Raw genomic sequence first — 20101 nt, 5'->3', positions numbered from 1 at the left:
ACAACCACTCACATTCTATTTTGTAGAGCTGTTTGTTGGCTACAGCGCATTTGGGATTGAGTTAGAGATCTTAGATGTTAATAGGGATTTAACTGTATTCATGATCCCAGCATTGGCTAATAATTGGTTTCAGGACATAATGATCAAACTACATTCAGAAGTGAATATAAGAGTAATGGATGGTGTTTTAACTTCTGGTTTTGTGACCAATGCCATTTGCTATGTTCTGAACGTTTCTCCAAAATTCCCATGTTGAAACCCTAACCCCTACGTGATGGCGTCAGGAAGTGGGATCTTTGGGGATGTGATTAAGTTAGGAGGACACAGCCCTTATGAATGAGATTACTGTCCTCATAAAATGGCCCACAGGCACTTGCTTGTTCCTTCCATCACATGCAGACATAGACAGAAGGTACCTGTTCTGTGAATAGGGAGCCGCCCTCACGGGACATGGAATTGACAGGGTCCTTATCTTGGACTCCAGATTTTCAGAAATAAGTTCCTGTTGTTTATAAGCCATAAAGTTTATGGTGATTTTGTTATAGCATCCTATATAGGTTAAGACACTTTTGATGCAAGCCAATTAATATGTCATTCAAGAGAAAGGTATTTCACATTGTGGTTAACATGCCTCTTGGGATGCCTACATCCGATATCAGAGTGCCTGGGTTTGAGTCCCAGTGCCACTTCTGATTCCAGCTTCCTATTAATGCACACCCTAGCAGGTGATGGCTTAAGAACTTAGATCCCTATTATGCATGTGGGGGATCTGGATTGCCATCTGGGCTCATGCTTTTGACCTGGCCAAGATATGAATGTTGTAGGCATTTGGGAGTGAATCAGAAGATTCATCTGTCTATTTCTACCTTTCAAATACATGCAAATTTTTTTAATTTTAAAAAACATGGTATTCAGGAAATTAAATAGTTGTATGACTAAAAGCCTATACTCTAACCATGAGGAAAAAAAAATACTAAAGCTGGCCAAAGCCACGTGTACCTGACTTGTTTGTGTACATGTGGGTCACGTTGGCAAAACTGTGCTAATAAAGTATTGTCAAAATAAATTGGAAAAATCTAGGATCTCAGGACCATAAAAGGCCCTGAGATCACAATAAAATAATACATATAAAATAAGAAAAGAATATTTAAAGAAGACCCACATTAAAATGAAGCTGCAGAAGCTGGTGTTGTGGCATAGCAGGTAGAGCCACCACCTGCAGTTCTGGCATCCCAAATGAGCACTGATTCGAATCCCGGCTGCTCCACTTCTGATTCAGCTGTCTGCTAAGGCCTGGGAAAGCAGTAGAAGAAGACCCAAGTACTTGGGTCCCTGCACCCACATGGGAGACCCAGAAGAAGCTCCTGGCTCCTGGCTTCAGATTGGCGCAGCTCCAGCCCTTGTAGCCATATGGGGAGTGAACCAGCAGATGGAAGACCTCTCTCCTTATCTCTCTCTCTCTGCCTCTCTGTAATTCTGCCTTTCGAATAATTAAATCTTAAAAAAAAAAAGCTGAGAGTGGCAGAACCCCACTTTAATTGATTATGGAAAACCACAAATAGGCAGTCAATGGCGAACATGACACTCTAGAAGGGAGATGCTGCTGACCAAGCGGCTTTAAGAGCACTCCCTCTCCTCCTCTAGTCCCACCTGTACAGGAGGTTCCTATTTCTTGCTGCCATCCCCCTCCAGTTTTAGGGGCTCACTAACTCATCCCTGCAATTCTGGATTAAGTAATATATAAAGGCCTTTTGTCGGCCCCTTCTGATTCCTAAATGTCACAGATCCAAAGGAAAAAGGCAAAAAGCCAGTAACCACATAAGCACATATTAACAACTCCTCCACTGCCCCACATTCTCCTATTGTCCTGCACATCCCAGATGCTGTGTGCACCGAATGCCTTTCCTTGCTTTTACTCTGCAAACTTCCACTCATTAATCCTAATTCAAGTTTGGCTCTTTGCATCTCTTCTTGATCCCTTCTTGCCCCATTAGAGTGGATCATACCCTTCCTATACTTTAGATTAACTACTCCATCTTTAATACCGGATTACAATTATTCACCTGTTTGTCTGACTCCTCTCTGCAGAACAGAACTGAAAGCTGGGGACTATGGCCCAGCTATCTACCACTGTCCACTAGGACACTATGACTTCCACTAACGAGTTTATTTGTCTTGTAAGTATAGTTTATCTATGGTTCTAGATACTCCTCAAGGAAAACAGGGCTTCACAGGGCAGGCAGGATTAGTTGAAACTCACATTCTACTTGAAGGATATGATTGATCCAAACTATCTCATAATAAAAAATAATCAGATGCTTCTAGATTGAGACATGCAAAGATTAGGGTGAAATGCGTTGGACTGAGTGGCAGAAAAGGCTTCATGGAGGATGGGACATCTAAGCCAAGATCTCCAGGACAGGAGGGAGACAGTCACAGAAGCACCTAAGAGAAGAGCATCCCAGGTGGAATGAACAACATGCTGCTGAATGAAACTCCAGAGGATTCAAGAAGCAAAAACACATTAACTTGCAGAGAGAAGGCTTCCATTTCTTTTCTTTTTTTTTTTTTTTAATTTGAAAGGCAGAGTTTCAGAGACAGACAGAAAAATCAGAGTCAGAGATACAGATCTTCCATCTGTTGGTTCGCTGCCCAAATGGCCTCAATGGCTGAAACTGGGTCAATACAAAGCCAGGAGCTTCCTCTAAGTTTCCTATGTGGGTGCAAGGGCCCAAGCACTTGTGCCATCTCCTGCTGCATTCCCAGGCACATTAGCAAGGAGGTGAATCAGAAGTGTAACGGCTGGGACACGAACTGGCACCCATATGGGATTCCAGCTCTGCAGGCAGCAGCCTTACCTGCTACGCCACAGCGCTGACCCCGAAGGCTTCTATTTCTATAATAGGTACTATGGATATAGGAGTCATGGGCCTCCATGACATCCTAACTTCCCAAGCCTGGCATGTCCTTGCTGGGAACTCAACTAGGAGCCTCACTCATTCTCTGGCTGCACGCTTGCCTCCTATGAAGGGGACCACCTTACAGCCTTCTACTTGCAGACATCAGTGTGATCTCAAGCCGCTGTTCTCTCCCTGGGCTTGATGGATGGGGTTTCAGCATCACATACATAATTTTTACAGTTGTGCCTTTGTCATATCAAATATCATGCAACTTTCTCAAAATAACCTTTAGCCTCCACAAAGGAAAAAATCAACTTGTCTACACCAAGAGTGAGAAACGATATTTGCAAAATGCAAGAGGAGAACCAAAGCCCCCAAACATCTGTATAATCAGAATGACACATGTCTGTGGTACAGGGAAAGTGAACACAAGACAGACAGAGTGGAAGTGCTAAAGCCTGTTAGGCAGCTTGGCTCAACAACTTTCAGGATGTTTTACTGAGAATGGATGTGTCAGACCCTGGGCTTAATGTTGAAGAGTCAAGATGAGTAAGGTTTGTTCTAAAGGAGCTAACTGCACAATGTCAGAGGCAGAAATAAGGCCAATGTTGTATGGACCCATGGAGAGAACGTGTAAACAGAGCTCGGAAGCTGAGCAAAAAGAACTTGGAAAGTCTTCAGAGTCGGCAGTAAAGGTAGTTCTTAAAAAAATAAGTATTTCATCCAATTCGGTAAACAGAGGTAGGATACAAAGGTAGAATATATATTTAGGCAGGCAAAATGGTATAAAAGAACAAAGACTTTAAAAAAAAATCATTGTTTACTCCAAAAAGAGGGTGGGGCTTGATTAAGAAATGGGGAGGGAGGGTACGCCACCAATTCACCTGATTGCCAGTAACATGTTATTTCCAACTAAACATGAGTGGACATGTACTTACAGACATGTACCTACTTCCTGATGGGTGGAGAATATAAAAAGTGAAAGCGTAGCATAGAAGGATACATGTATCTACTTCTGATACAGCCTTAGAATGAGTACTGAGAAGGCACTCTATCTCTTTTTTCAAAAGTTAAAGAAAAATTAAGTCTGGGTGTATTGGAACAGTTTGACAAATGGCAAAGATGTAATGTAACAGGTTTTATATCCTCAGTGCCATGGTAATGAGTTGGACTAAAATGATCATTCCAGTTCTGCAGTTGTTGCTGGCAACATTGAAGAGATTCAAGCAATTTCCCTCGAGGCCTTCCAGGCATAAATGACACTCATGGGGTCTATTCATACCACATGTCTGCTATGAAAATCATATAATAAATCCACTATAGAAACACAAGGTTCCCTAAAGCCAATTTATTCTTGTTATGTCACCTATTTTGGAGGTGTTACTAGTCTCTTGGTGGCAGAATCCTCATCTTGGCAAACCATGAGAGTTAATGAAGTGTGAAAGGCAGAGAAAGAAGTTGACATTTTATAAAAGTAATTTTAATTCTAGTACAACTTTTGATTTCTGATTCTTCTCACAAAGAATTCCCCTCTTCTCTGTCTACTCCATAATCCCTTATGTTGTTTGTAGTAAAACAGGTTGGTTTGTTAATGGATATGACCAGACAGTTGCTAACACTTCACATGGGGATTCCAGGACACACCGTGTTTTGGTTCTGAAATGGAAATATTAGAAGAGGCCCTTCTGGAGTAAAGGAATAGAGAAGACAACATAGGTTGGGTGGATTGGAGGGAAGATGACAGAGTCAACAAGGCCGCTGAGAGCACCATTTCCCTGTCAGACAAATCTACCCATGTAGGACATAACTCTGGCAAACGCTGCTCGTTCTGAGAGTGAGCCACGATCCTTAAACCAAGGCAGCTTTTCTCAGGTTTAGCTTGACCAGAAATACCACATTTCCTTTTTTTTGAGAAAGCTGTTACACTATCGCTCAGCACCAAATTTTATCAAACTTAAGGAAGCTGTGATACTGTGGCTCCTACTTGTAATTAGTGTGTCAATCATGCTGGACTGCAGTTGGGCAGTCTCCTTGGTAGAAAGGACAAGTGCTTCACTCTGTCATACAGTACGGATGGACCAGATTCTAGTCATGCATTCACACTTACAATGGGGCTACTGAAAGCAGCCTGTCTGGAATGAGGCATTTCACTGTCTCCTTCTCGGCTTCCTAGAGCACAAGAGCTTCCGGCAAGATGATTGGAGGGTTTGTTTCCCAAAGGCCCATTATGAGCTGTCCTGCAGCTGTGGGCTCTCTTTTTCACCATATTGCTGAGGGAGTTGCTGAGGTTGTCTGTGAAATCTTCATCTTCAGAGATGGCTTCCTGGTAAGACTCTAATCTCTTGGCTGAGGAAGAAAAATCACACCGGGTTACCACCTGAGAAGAGCCACTTGCGATCTGAGTTAGATGGCTACGGACACAGTTGTTTCACATCATCTTGCCTTTCAAGCCTGGTCTCCAACTCCTGCACCCCCTCCCTGCCCCACTCAGTTAATGAACTTACCTTGTACCTCATGGAGAAAAGTAGAAGCCATCAGCCATGAACTACCTTCTTTTTCTGTCATCAAATCTGTCCTCCATCTGTATCTGTATTCATGACTCTGCTTTTCCTCTTACTACTATGAATAAAGCACCTATTTTGTTTCAAAGGCCAAATCCTCCACTTGTGATCTGGATCCCACCCTCTGGATTCCTCTTTCATTTGCAGCAGTCTCTCCTCAACAAATTTCATGACTTTCTGTCCCCATCTGTCCAGTGACATTGCTCTTGTTATAGTCACACATGTGTTTTCTGCTTTCAAATCTGATGATTACGTCTTCTCCTATCATAGGTGAATGTTCAATAATACTCAGAAGAGCTGACCATTCTTTCTTCCTTGACATGACTCTTTTGGTTTCTCTGACCCTACATTTTTTAAAAATTTTTTAAAAGATTTATTTATTTGAAAGACAGAGTTACAGAGAGAAAGGAGAGGCAGAGAGAGAGAGAGAGGTCTTCCATCCTCTGATTCACTCCCCAGATGGCTGCAATGGCTAGAGCTGTGCTGATCCGAAGCCAGGAGCCTTCTCCAAGTCTTCAACGTGGGTGCAGGGGCCCAAGGGCTTAGAGCCATCCTGCATTGCTATCCCAGGCCATGGCAGAGAGCTGGATTGGAAGAGGAGCAGCCGGGACCAGAACCTGTGCCCATATGGGATGTCAGTGCTTCAGGCCAGGGTGTTAACCCACTGCGCCACAGCACCGGCCCCATCTCTGGCCCTACATTTAACCCATTTTTCCCTTCTACTTCATTGACTGTCCCTTTTTAGTTCCTCATGCTATCCCTTAGTGGCAGGTGCTCCTTCCCTTTTCCATCTATGCATTCTTCCTTCGTGAGTCCCATCTTTGAAATACAAACTCTGTGTACATTACCTATAAACCTATACCTCCAACTATGGCCGATCATTGAAATCCAGACTCATGTAAGTAACCCTCTTCTTGATACCTCCACTTGGATATCTGCAAGGCTCTTCCAGCACACATCACACCCTTACCTCCCTCAAGTCTCTTACCATGTCCCCTTGCCCCTTTGCAATCTATTCCTCAAATAATAGCTAAAGTGATCTTCCTAAAAGATAAAATAGGATATTTTCCTGTACGGAACTTTCCAGGGTTTTCACAAATCAATCAGAAGAAAATCTTAACTACTTATTCCGGCTTGCACAATTCCAGTTGGTCGGAACAGAGCTCCCTTCCCTTATTATCCTTCCTTCTCCCATTCCCTCTGAAATTCACTCTGGGGACCTCCTGTTTTTATTTTGAAAACTGACAAGCTCACTCCAATAAGGGCCTTCGTGCTACTTCCAATGTCTCACTGGGAAGCTTTCGTCTCTGAACTTCAAGACTATATAAATCAGAATTAGGCTTTAATGTTCTACTTAGGTCTTGCTGAACCATCCAATCTAAAGCAGTCACCCAATCAATCTCTATCTTACCACTATATTGCAACTCTCTGCAAAGTACATATAACTAGTTATTATTCCTGTGACTACTATCTTCATAGAAGCTCTATGAGAGCAGGAGCCTTGTCTGTTATTCTATCAAGGTCTGAAATAGAGTAGACAGTCAAATAGGTGCTTGTTGGATTGCTTTCTGTCTCCAAGTCTACCTATGAACAAAGTACGATGTTAGGAAAGTTGTTTTATAAAATGAAGAATGTTTTCACATTATTATGACAATTTTTGTCTTTTTTTTTAAGGATAAGATGAGGCTAAAAGATATGGTAAACCTTAGGCCTAAGGTCAGCTGCTCAAGAGAATAGTTGGATTTCAGCCAATCATTTGCCCTTTCATGGCCTCTGTTTTCAGAATGAGACATTGCAGAATGAACAATTTGGGCTCAATGATTTCAACATCTTTTTCAGTTCTGCAAGTCACATAGTATTCTCTACGTACAATACAGAATGTTTTCTTATATGACCTTTCAGTTTCAAAAACCAGTCTAAACACTGTGTCCCAAAGATTCTGACCTCCACAATTCTCACCTGAACCCTTGCTTGGAATATCCCTTCTTGGCCTGTTTTCAAAAATCTGGAACATCTTTAAAGGCTTGGTTCAAATGCCAGCTCCCCAAGGAAGGCTTCTGTAACTGTACCAGTTCTCCTCCATACCTCTCATTTGGACATTTATAACTTCCATATGCCAAAATTAATAGGTACTAGGCATTTTCCTCATTTAATCATTACAACAGTGTTTTCAGTAGGTACTGTTAACGTTTTCACTGTAGCAATAAATGGAAGTTATTTGCCTGGTTTCACAAAGTTGTCCTAAAAACCAATTTTATTAGCCTCCAAACGCAGTCCCCTGAATCCTCATCTATACTACATATAAGGATAGCCAAATGCACTAATAGGGTGTATTCTAACAATTTACAGATTCAATACAATATTAATCAAAATACCAACGACATTCTTCCAGACATAGAAAAAAAGCTGAAATTCATATGGAAAGACAGGAGACCCCGAATAACTCGAGCAATCTTATACAACAAAAACAAAGCCAAGGGTCGATGCAGTGGTGTAGCGGGTAAAGCCGGTGCCTGCAGTGCCGGCATCCTATATGGACACAGCTGCTCTACTTCCCATCCAACTCTCTGCTATGGCCTGGGAAAGCAGTAGAAGATGACCCAAGTCCTTGGGCCCCTGCACCTTCATGGGAGATCCAGAAGAAGCTCCTGGCTCCTGGCTTTGGATTGGCCCAGCTCCAGCCATTGTGGCCAATTGGGGAGTGAACCAGCAGATGGAAGACCTTTCTCTCTCTCTGACGCTCTTTCTCTGTGTAACTCTTTCAAATAAATAAATCTTAAAAAGAAAAAAAAAGCCAGAGGCATCATAATACCAGATTTCAAGATATACTACAGGGCAGTTATAATCAAGAGCCTGGTACTGGTACAAAAACAAATGCATAGACCAATGGAACAGAATAGAAATGCCAGAGGCCGGTGCAGTGGCTCAATAGGCTAATCCTCCACCTTGCGGCGCCGGCACACCGGGTTCTAGTCCCGGTTGGGGCGCCGGATTCTGTCCCGGTTGCCCCTCTTCCAGGCCAGCTCTCTGCTATGGCCAGGAAGTGCAGTGGAGGATGGCCCAGGTGCTTGGGCCCTGCACCCCATGGGAGACCAGGAAAAGCACCTGGATCCTGGCTCCTGCCATTGGATCAGCGCGGTGCACCGGCTGCAGCGGCGGCCATTAGAGGGTGAACCAACGGCAAAGGAAGACCTTTCTCTCTCTGTCTCTCTCTCACTGTCCACTCTGCCTGTCAAAAAAAAAAAAAAAAAAAAAAGAAATGCCAGAAATTAACCCATGAATCAACAACCAAGTTATTTTTGACAAAGGAGCCAAAATCAATCCCTGGAGCAAGAACAGTCTTTTCAACAAATGGTTCTGGGAAAACTGGGTCTCTGAAGTATGAAGCAAGATCCCTACCTTCCACCTCACACAAAAATCCACCTAAATCCATGACCCAATGCCATCAAATTATTAGAAAACATGGGGGAAACCTTGCAAGACATTGGCATGGGTGAAGAGTTCTTAGAAAATATCCCAGAGGCACAGGCAATGAAATCCAAAACTGACAAATGGGATTACATCAAATGGAGAAGCTTCTGCACTGAAAAAGCTCAGCAAAGTGAAGAGGCAACCGACAGAATGGGAGAAATTATTTGCAAACTATGCAACTGATAAAGGATTAATAGCCAGAATATATAAAGAGCTCAAAAACTCAACAATAACAAAACAAGTCAGTTAAAAAATGGGCAAAGGGCCTAAACAGGCATTTTTCAAAAGAGGAAATCCAAATGGCCAACAGACACATGAAACAATGCTCAGGATCACTAGATGTCAAGAAAATGCAGATCAAAACCACAATAAGGTTCCACCTCACCCCAGTTAGAATGGCTTTCGTACAGAAATCAACAAACAACAAATGCTGGCAAAGATGTGGGGAAAAAGGAAACCTAAGCCACTGTTAGTGGGAATGTAAACTGGTATAGCCTCTGTGGAATACACTATGGAGATACCTCAGAAATCTGAATACAGACCTACCATATGACCCAGCCATCCCACTCCTGGGAATTTACCCAAGGGAAATGAAATCATCATATCAAATCAGCATTATCTGTACCCCAGTGTTTATAATAGTTCAATTCACAATAGCAAAAAGATATGGAATCAACCCAAATGTTCATCAACTGAAGACTGGATAAAGAAATTATGGTATATGTACACCATGGAATACTACACAGCAGAAAAAAATGAAATTCTGTCATTTGCAACAAAATGGATGCAACTAGAAAACATTATACTTAGTGAAATAAGCCAGTCCTAAAATGAAATGTACCTTATGTTCTCCCTGATCTGTAGCAGATCAGGTGCTAACAGAGCACCTAAAAAGAAATCTATAGAAGTGAAATTGACATTTTGAGATGCAAAGTCTTTGAACAGCCCTTGTTGCAACTGTTGAGGGACAGCTTTTTTTTTTTTTTCATACTATTTGTTGAACTCTTTACTTACTATGGAGTTAATCTTATATGTATAAAGTTCATTGAAAATATATCTTGGTAAAAAATAAGGATGGGAATAGGAGAGGGAAGAGGTAGGAAGGAGGGAGTGCAGGTAGGGTGGGAAGAATCACTATGTTCCTACAGTTATATTTTTGAAATGCATGAAGTTTGTATACCTTAAATAAAAGGTTTCTGGGTAAAAAAATAATCAGCCTCCTCTCTTTGATTTCAATGAGTCCATGTCCTATAGTTAATAAATATTTGTTAAAAGAAAAAGTAAGATATGGGGATAAAATATCCCTAAGATCGAGGGAAAGTTGTGGGATAAAGACTTAACATTTATAGAGGTCTTCCTTTTATTAAGCATCTGGCAAGGTTGTCTGTGTGTGTGTCTGTGTGTATGTGTATATATATATTTTGAATTAAAATAATGAGTAGTAATACCACTGTTGTATTCTTCAGCTGTAGGGACTAAGACTCAAAGAGATTAAGTATTTTAACCATGGCTAAATAGCAACCTGGAGGTAGAGCTGGGATTTGAATTTAGGTCTTCCTGATTCCAGAACCAGTTTGTATACCAAGTAATAGCTCCTTGGCGATGTTGTATGTGGAATAGGTTGGCTCAGAAATTCTCAACACAAAGTGACTTTGTATACCAGAGGAATTCTGGCACAGCTGTAGACAATTTGGTTATTATAACTTGGGGTGGGATGCTATTGGCATTCAGTGGACAGAGGCTAAAGACATTTCTAAACATCATATAATGCACAGGACAGCTCCACATGACAAAATATCAAAATATCAGTAATGCAAAGTTGATAATCCTTGTGTAGCACTAGAAATTTATTGAGATGCAATACTATTTTAAAAATACATAGGGTACTTCAAAATCCATATGAACATGAGGGCTATGCCTCATGATCACAGCCATCACTGGGGAAATCAGACATCATGCAACTATGTGATTAATAACATGCTAAGTAGCTCAAATATTATTGTATAACAGACTTCTCAATAAGTAGAACTGTTAAGAGTAGAATAAAAAAGATATGGAGTGATTTCACCTTTAATTGTTTGATTCAAAGCTATGAGAAAAAAAGACCAATAAAATTACAATGCAATTCAAAAAAACAAAGTTACTGGAGCTATATGTCCAGGCCCAGAGAAAATTCTACAAAAATTGGATATGAGAAGCAAAGGTTTATTACCACATTGAGAAGTAAAATGTATCCAAAGTGTTATAAAGACTTCTAATACTTCTCTTAAAGTAGGTTGTAATTAGTTCCACAAATGCCTCAAAGTGAGTCAGGAATTCTGCCTTCTGACTCATAAGAGAAAACGTAGAAAGTCTGTAATCCTTCACTTTTTCCAAGGGAAGATACTGGATTAGGTTTAAATTACTCAATTTCTCCTCCTGATTTAATTCCTCATTTGTCTTCTCTATTCATTTTCCTCTTCAAGTACCCAATAAACTATTTATGACTGGTCACTTGAGTTGACTTAATATTCAAAAGAAGTAGACGTGTGTCCGTGAAACAGGAAGTTCATCACACTTTTCAGTGTGCCCTCCAAAGGGTTGAAACCAAGGGTGAACAGCACACTCTGCTGAGCTTTTTCAACTGTATCGTATATACATCCTCCAGCAAGTCTTTCACTGTGAACTAATCTCCCAAACATTGCCAGCATTCCAACTTTCACCTGCTAGTGAACAACCCACTCAGCTACGCTTCTTCTATCCATAGCATTCAGATGTCACTAACAAGCAAACCTCTTGTTCTAAACTAATTCCTCATACATGTCCAGTATTCTAAAAATGTCCAAATCTTGACTGATTGATGCCACACTTTAATCAGTGCCAAATTCCACCAGCAAAATTGAGTGCTTGGAAATCAAAATATGCAATAAGAGCACCAACTTTAACCTTGCAACAATTGATATGATCATTCTATGTTTAAATGTCTGCCTCCCACATCAGACTATGAGTTCCTTAAGAGACAGGGCTATTTCTTATTAAAATAACAGCAGCTAGTATCACAACTTCTTTCTGTGTCATGTTCTGTTCTATGTGCCTTTACATGAATTATCTTCTCTCATCCATTTAATCATCCAAATATGTAGATACATTCTATGATCCTTTTTATTGGGGCACAAAGAAGTTAGATAACTTGGGGCTGGCGCTGTGGCACAGCACGTTAAAGCCCTGGCCTGAAGCGCCGGCATCCCATATGGGTGCCGGTTCCAGTCCCAGCTGCTCCTTTTCCCATCCAGCTCTTTGCTATGGCCTGAGATAGCAGTGGAAGATGGCTCAAGTCCTTGGGCCCCTGCACCCATGTGGGAGACCTGGAGGAAGCTCCTGGCTCCTGGATTTGGATTGGTGCATTTCCGGCCGTTGCGGCCATCTGGGGAGTGAATTAGCGGTAGGAAGACCTCTCTCAGTGTCTTTAACTCTCTCTGTAACTCTTTCAAATAAATAAAATAAAATCTTAAAAAAAAAAGAAGTTAGATAACTTGCTAGGGGGTCTCACAGCTTGTAGGTAGTGGAAATCAGATTCAGATTGAAGAGGTCTGATTACAAGTTTTTTGGAAAGTACTCAATGCTGCTTCCATGTATTTCAGATTCACAAAAATGCATCAGATACTCTATAGATTAAGGGACTACAAACTGAGAAACATCCTGAAATCATACCCCTCAAAACTGTTAAGATAATCAAGAAAGAAAAAAGGTCTGAGAAATCACTAAGTTTAGAGAAGTATAAATGATGACTGATATATGGTATCTTGGATGTGACCCTATAACAGAAAAAGAATGTTCCGTAAAAATAACAAGGTAATTCTAATAAAGTATGGATTTCAGTTGATTATGTATTAATATCGGTTCATTACTTTTCACATACGTATCATGATGGCCATTAACAACAGGAGAATCATTTATGTACACTGGAATCCTCTATGACAGCTTTCTAGTTTTTCTGTTAAGTCTAAAGCATTTCCAAAATAAAGTTTATTTTTAAAAACAGGTGTTCCCTTTCCGCTGTCATATGACACGGTGCTTAAAAAATAACATGCATTCTAATTGCCTGGGAGCTCTGTAAAATGCGGACCTCATTTGAAGCTCTGAACAGAGACCTGAGATTGTGCATTTCCAATATGCGCCCTGGCGTTGCTGACGGACCACACTTTAAGCTGCAATACTTTAAAACGTGGAACGGCGCTGTCAGACATGCTCGGCTTCACAGCGCATATGCAAGGGGTTATTTTCAAGCAGCAATATTCTCCTGAAAGTATCTCCTAGCCAACAGTTTCACTAGAAACCCTGAAGGAATGGCCATTAAAACAGATACATTGTAAAACAGTTTTCATTTCAGTGAAAATAAATGTCATTGGGTTTAGTTATAGAAAGAATTGGTCCAGACCATTACCCCACCCCCACTGAGTGTGTGTGTGCCCATGTGCATAGGCTTGGTTTTAAACCACAGGAATAAAAAAAATACCAGAAGCTCTGTATGTGTCTATGCTTAGGCAAAGGCCACACTTTTGAGAGGAAGCACAACAATCTACGATTCCCAAAGAGGTATCTTATCAATTACAGTTCAGCATTTGATTCCTTATCATTGGTGTCTTCTTGCATGAGAGGCATGGAAGAGAATTACTCACTTGGATAGGAACGTGTATGTTCAGGGACTAGGGTGGAAGAAGGCTCTTGTTTACTTTTTAAAATATTATTAAAAAAATTAAATTACATAAAAACAAAAACATGCAACACTTCCCATCATATATTTTAAGAAGCATTTATTCTTGAAAATAGGGATTTGTGGTCAAAATATTCTGGAAATCACTAACCTCATAAACGTTATACACAGGTTTATTTATAGTGTTGCTTATCTCATCAAATGACCATTGACTACCTAAACTAATGGTGGATTAGTGACATAAATTATGGAAATTCTTAAAATGCAATACAACAAAACCAAAACTAACCAGAAAAAAAAGAGAGAAGACCCAAATCAATAAAATCAGAGATGAAAAAGCAAATGTAACAGACACCACAGAAATAAAAAGAATCATCAGGAATTACTACAAAAGAGCTGTATGCCAAAAAATTGAGAAACCTATATGAAATGGATAGATTCCTGGACACATACAATCTACCAAAATTGAGTCCTGAAGACACAGAAAACCTAAACAGACCAGTAACAAAGACAGAAATTGAATCAGTAATAAGCACCCTCCCCATAAAGAAAAGCTCAGGGCCAGATGGCTTCACTGTTGAATTCTACCAAATTTTTAAAGAACTAATTTCAATTCCTTTCAAACTATTCATAAGAGATAAGGAGAGAATCCTCTCAAACTCCATCTATGAGGCCAGCATTACCTTAATTCCAAAACAAGAACAAGATATACGAAAAAGTACAAATATCCTTGGACACAGATGCAAAAATCCTCAGCAAACTACTACTAGATAATTGAATCCAACAACACATCAAAAAGATCAAACTGGACCAAGTGAGATTTATACCTGGAGTGTAGGGATGGTTCAACATACACAATGAAATAACCATGATACATTACCTTAACAAACTGAAGAACAAAAATCATGATTAGCTCAATGATGCTTCCATGATAAAACCTAGAACAAATCTAAAAGGAACATACCTCAACACGATCAAGGCAATATAGGACACAACTACTGTCACCATCATATTGAATGGGGAAAAGACGGACACATTTCCACTTAGATCCAAAGCAAGACAAGGATGCCCACTCTCACCAATACTAGTGAATATAGTTCTGGAAGTTATAGCCAGAGTCATTAGATAAGAAAAAGAAATCAAAGAGATACAAATTGGAAAGGAGGAAGTCAAATTATCCCTGTTTACAGATGTTGTGATCCTATACAAAGGAGAACCAAAAGACTCAACTTACTGGAATTCATGAGTTAGCAAAGTTGCAGGATGTAAAATCAACACACAAAAATCAACAATCACAATGCCATTGCTGAGAAAGAACTTGTAAGATCAGTCATATTCACAATAGCTACAAAAATAAATAACTTGGGATAAATTTAACCAAAGATATGAAACATCAATACAATAAAAATTATAAAACATTATGAAATAGAAGAAAAAAAAAACAAAAAAATCTTCCATTTTCATGGATTGGAAGAATATCAATAAAATGTCCATACTACCCAATGCAATTTACAGATTCAATACAATCTCAACCAAAATACCATGGATATTATTCTCAGATCTAGAAAACAACCCTAAAATTCATACAGAAATACAAGAGACCCAGAATAGCCAAGGAAATATTAAATAATAAATCAAATAAATAAATAATCAAATAAATTAAATAAATAAATAATAAATCATGATAACAGATTTCAAGACATATGACAGGGCAGTTATAATCAAAAAAGCCTGGTACTGGCACAAATATAGACATTTAGATGAATGGAACAGATTAAAGATCCCAGAAATTAATCCATACATCTATAACCAATTAATCTTTGACAAATGAGCTAAAACCAATCTCTAAAGAAAGGACAGTCTCTTCAACAAAATGGTGCCGGGAAAATTGGTTTCCATGGGCAGAATTATGAAATATGAAGTCCCTTTTTAACACCCTATACAAAAATCAATTCACTATGGATCAAGGATCTAAACCTAGGACCTGAAACCATCAAATTACTAGAGGAAAACATAGGGGAAGAGCTGCAAGACATTGGCATGGGCAGGGACTTCTTAGATAAGACCCAGAAGCATAGGCAATAAAGGCAAAAATAGACAAATTGGATTACATCAACATAGAAGCTTCTGCACAGCAAAGGAAACAACAAAGCGAAGAGGCTACTGACAGAATGGGAAAAAATGTTTGCAAACTATACATCACATCTGATAAAGGATGTGGTGCAGCAGCTTTAACGCCCTAACCTGAAGTGCAGCATCCCATATGGGTGCCAATTCGAGACCCGGCTGCTCCACTTCCAATTCAGCTCTCTGCTATGGCCTGAGAAAGCAGTAGAAGATGGCCCAAGTCCTTCAGCCCCTGCACCCACGTGGGAGACCTGGAAGAAGCTCCTGGCTCCTGGTTTCAGACTGACACAGCTCCAGCCGTTGCAGCCAATAACTGGGGAGTGAACCAGCAAGACCTATCTCTCTCTCTCTCCTCTCTCTCTCTCTGTGTGTGTGTATGTGTGTGTGTATGTAACTCTGACTTTCAAATAAATAAATCTTTTTTTTTTTTAAAAAAAAGCATAACTTCATTCCATTAGAGTTAAAGGGAAAGCAGGCATTTTTATCTGGGTTGTTGGAATGGATATTAGCAAGGTATTTTGGAAGTAAAGTGTATCTTTTAAAAACAATAGGGGCCGACGCTGTGGTGTAGCAGGGTAAACCTACACCCATGGCACCAGCATCCCACATCGGTGCCGGTTCGAGTATTGGCTGTTCCACTTCCAATGTAGCTCCCTGCTAATGGTCTGAGAAAACAGTGGAAGATAGCCCAAGTACTTGGGCCCCTGCAGCCATGTGGGAGACCTGGAAGAAGCTCCTGGTTCCTGGCTTTGAATCGGCCCACTTCTGGCCATTGTAGCCAAATGGGGAGTGAACCAGAGAATGGAGGACCTCTCTGTGTCTCCCTCTAACACTGCCTCTCAAACAAATAAATTAAAAAAAAAAAAAAAACAACATACAAATGTATATTACAAAGATGCACATTACATGATGAATTTTATTTATCTGTCATAATTTTTATCTTCTTGGCCTTATGTTTAAGCTACATGAGATCAGGGGCAACATATTAGGAACTCCCAAAAGATCTGTTGAATAAGAGATGTAACGTCAAACTAAGTGTTCACCACTAAGCAGAACAATGCTTGACTATATATTTATGTAATGAAGGTGTGTTTATCTTAATTTATGAGCGGACAAAAAAATCATGAAATGTTGGGTAAAAGAAACAAATTGCAAAAAGTATTAGAACGTTTTCTAACTTACAAAAGAGATATCTTGTAAAGACATGTTTATATACAGAGAAATGCGCATTAAGAAATGGATGGTTGTATATTTCACTAAATTATTCATGGTGGTAATATAGCAAGAGCAAGGCATTTGACTTGTTCATGTCTCTGAATTATCTTCATGGGAACAAATCACTTTCATAAATAAAAAAGTTAATGAAGTTCAACTTTTTAAAGAAAACTTGAAATTATAAATTTACATCCTTAGAGCCAAAAATTCAGTTCATCTTATTTATTCTTTTTTTTTTTTTTTTTTTTTTTTTTTTGACAGGCAGAGTGGACAGTGAGAGAGAGAGACAGAGAGAGAAAGGTCTTCCTTTGCCGCTGGTTCACCCTCCAATGGCCGCCGCTGCAGCCGGCGCACCGCGCTGATCCTGGCAGGAGCCAGGAGCCAGGTGCTTTTCCTGGTCTCCCATGGGGTGCAGGGCCCAAGCACCTGGGCCATCCTCCACTGCACTCCCTGGCCATAGCAGAGAGCTGGCCTGGAAGAGGGGCAACCGGGACAGAATCCGGCGCCCCGACCGGGACTAGAACCCGGTGTGCTGGCGCCGCAAGGTGGAGGATTAGCCTATTGAGCCACGGCGCCGGCTTCATCTTATTTATTCTTAAACTAATTATGCTTGCATCAGTGGATTCAGTGGGGCCAGATGATAGGAATACGAGTCCTTTGCAATTATTTTCAAAATATTTTTCAGGGAGATGGTCCATAGTTTCATTAGAGTCTCTAAAGTATCTATAATACAATATCATTGTCACCCCCACCAATCCCTACCTTCTAGCTCTACTAGTAATTTATTGTTAAAGAAAGTATGGCAGTAGACTCCTTGGCTTCGATACACCAACTCTGAAGGGACAACAGTGAAACTTGAACTCCATTTGAATGAGTTAAGTGAATAATGCATAAGTGAACCTAGAGGATGGTAGACTTTGGTCTCTCAAATAAACTAATAGTTAGATCTGTAATTGATGCACAGTTATTCTTAAGTGTTGAAAATTAACTGAAATGTGATCCCTGTTGAACATGGTGGTGGGAATGGGAGAGGGAAGAGATGTATAATTTGGGACATGCTCAGGCTGACTTGCCCCAAGTGGTGGAGTTGGAAGCATACCAGGGGATTCCAATTCAATCCCATCGAGGTGGCATGTACCAATGCCATCTCACTGTTCCAGGTGATCAGTTTCAGTTCACAGTTGGTCATGGTGAAGGGACTGGGAGTCAAAGGGAACACATAGACAAGTCTAGTACCTGCTAACGCTAACCGATGGAGTAAATAAAGGGGAGAGTGATCCAACATGGGAAGTGAGATACTCAACAGACTCATAGAATGGCAGATGTCCTAAATAGCACTCTGGCCTCAGAATCAGCCCTAAAGGCATTCGGAGCTGGCTGAAAAGCTCATGAGAGTATTTCAGGCATGGAAAGCCAAGACACTCTGGCAAAAGATCTCTGCGAGTGAGATCCCAGTGGAAAGAACAGGTCATCAAAGAAGGAGGTACCTTTCTCTGAAGGGAGGAGAGAACCTCCACTTTGACTATGACCTTGTCTAAACAAGATAAGAGTCGGAGAACTCAGAGGGCTTCCATAGCCTTGGAAACTCATGACTGGAGCATAGGGAGATTACTGATGCCATAGACAGGAGTGTCAATTGGTAAAGTCAACAACAGGAGTCACTGTGCACTTACTCCTCATGTAGGATCTCTATCCTTAATGTGCTGTACATTGAGATTTAATGCTATAACGAGTACTCAAACAATATATTTCACTTTGTGTTTCTATGGGGGTGCAAACTGTTGAAATCCTTACTTAATGCATACTAAACTGATCCTCTGTAAAAAAAAAAAAAAAAAAAAGAAAGAAAGAAAAAAAAAAAAAAGAAATTATCAATTCCCAACTTGACTCTCACTGGGATTAAACATGACAATAGGTCTGCTCTGATTTCATCATCATTTAAAAAAATCATCTATTATTTTTCACTTTATGTTTCTGTGTGGGAGCAAACTGTTGAAATCCATACTTAATGTATACTAAGCTGATCTTCTGTATATTAAGATAATCGAAAATGAATCATGATGTGAATGGAAGGGGAGAGGGAGTGGGAAAGGGGAGGGTTGTGGGTGGGAGGGACGGTATGGGGGGGAAGCCATTGTAATCCATAAGTCGTACTTTGGAAAATTATATGCATTAAATAAAAGTTTATAAAAAAAAAAAAAAAAAAAAAAAAAAAAAATTAACTAATAGTTTGAGTACCAACTGCTTAAATGTATAACTATTATGTCACAATTATCAGACATATAAGTGATTGCAAAAGAAAAACATAAACCACAAAAAATACCAGTGTTAATGTTGGCTCTTGTAGGAACCCAGCACTCACCATTTTCTTCATGGCAATAATCAAATCCTGCCACACTACATCTTCGAAAAACCATCTTATTCTCAGTGAGGGTTCCAGTCTTATCAGAAAAAAGGTATTGAATCTGTCCAAGATCCTCGGTGATGTTCAGGGCCCGGCACTGAACAGTAGAATCCATTTTCTCATTATAGAAATCCACATCACTTTGAATAAAATATATTTGCCCAAGTTTCACGATTTCAATGGAAACATACAGAGAAATGGGAATCAAGACCTAAGAAAAACCAATTTGTAAAATGTTAAAATAGGTTATAGAAAGAATGAGAAACTGAATATAACTGGATACATAGCAAACATCTAAAAATTCCATGATAAGCTTGATAGAAATTACCTGTAACAAAATTATCATGGTCCAAAACATATAGAATCCTGCCAGCACTGGTGATATGATATGTCCATCAGGCTCAGGAATATTAAAAAAGAGTACGTCTTCATATTTGCTCAACCAGATTCCATGACCTTCCAAAAATCACAGACATTGAAAGGTTGTTAGACATATTATGCAAATACACAACTTGATGCCTAAAGAAGGAGGGATGAGAATATTCATTTGGGTTGAACATAATTGTTTTTGGAAATAAATTCAAATTCAAAAGTGTATATATCCTCCTTTCTCTCTGCCTCTCAACTGCTTCCCACATCCCTTCAATAGCATAACAAAGTGTGAGTGGATATAGTTAACATTAACGTTTTTGCTGGCCAAACAATGAGAGAGACAAAGACATGAGGAAAA

General features: G+C 39.9%; 1 protein-coding gene across 2 annotated transcripts in view; it reads right to left on the bottom strand.

Moving 5' to 3' along the window:
• The window catches only part of ATP10D (ATPase phospholipid transporting 10D (putative)), an 86022-nt gene that overhangs the window by 45576 nt on the left and 20345 nt on the right, over nt 1–20101 (bottom strand). For both annotated transcript variants that reach the window (XM_070068192.1, XM_070068191.1), the window contains 3 exons: nt 19700–19827; nt 19330–19582; nt 5008–5246 (listed from right to left, as the gene is read on the bottom strand). In XM_070068192.1, coding sequence (XP_069924293.1) covers nt 5008–5246; nt 19330–19582; nt 19700–19827 — 620 coding nt within the window. The remainder of the gene's footprint in view (nt 1–5007; nt 5247–19329; nt 19583–19699; nt 19828–20101) is intronic.

The sequence above is a fragment of the Oryctolagus cuniculus genome, chromosome 2 (assembly GCF_964237555.1).
Source record: "Oryctolagus cuniculus chromosome 2, mOryCun1.1, whole genome shotgun sequence".
Taxonomy (NCBI): domain Eukaryota; kingdom Metazoa; phylum Chordata; class Mammalia; order Lagomorpha; family Leporidae; genus Oryctolagus; species Oryctolagus cuniculus.
The sequence above is the reverse complement of the archived record's forward strand: the minus strand, read 5'-3'. Positions and strand labels throughout refer to the sequence as shown.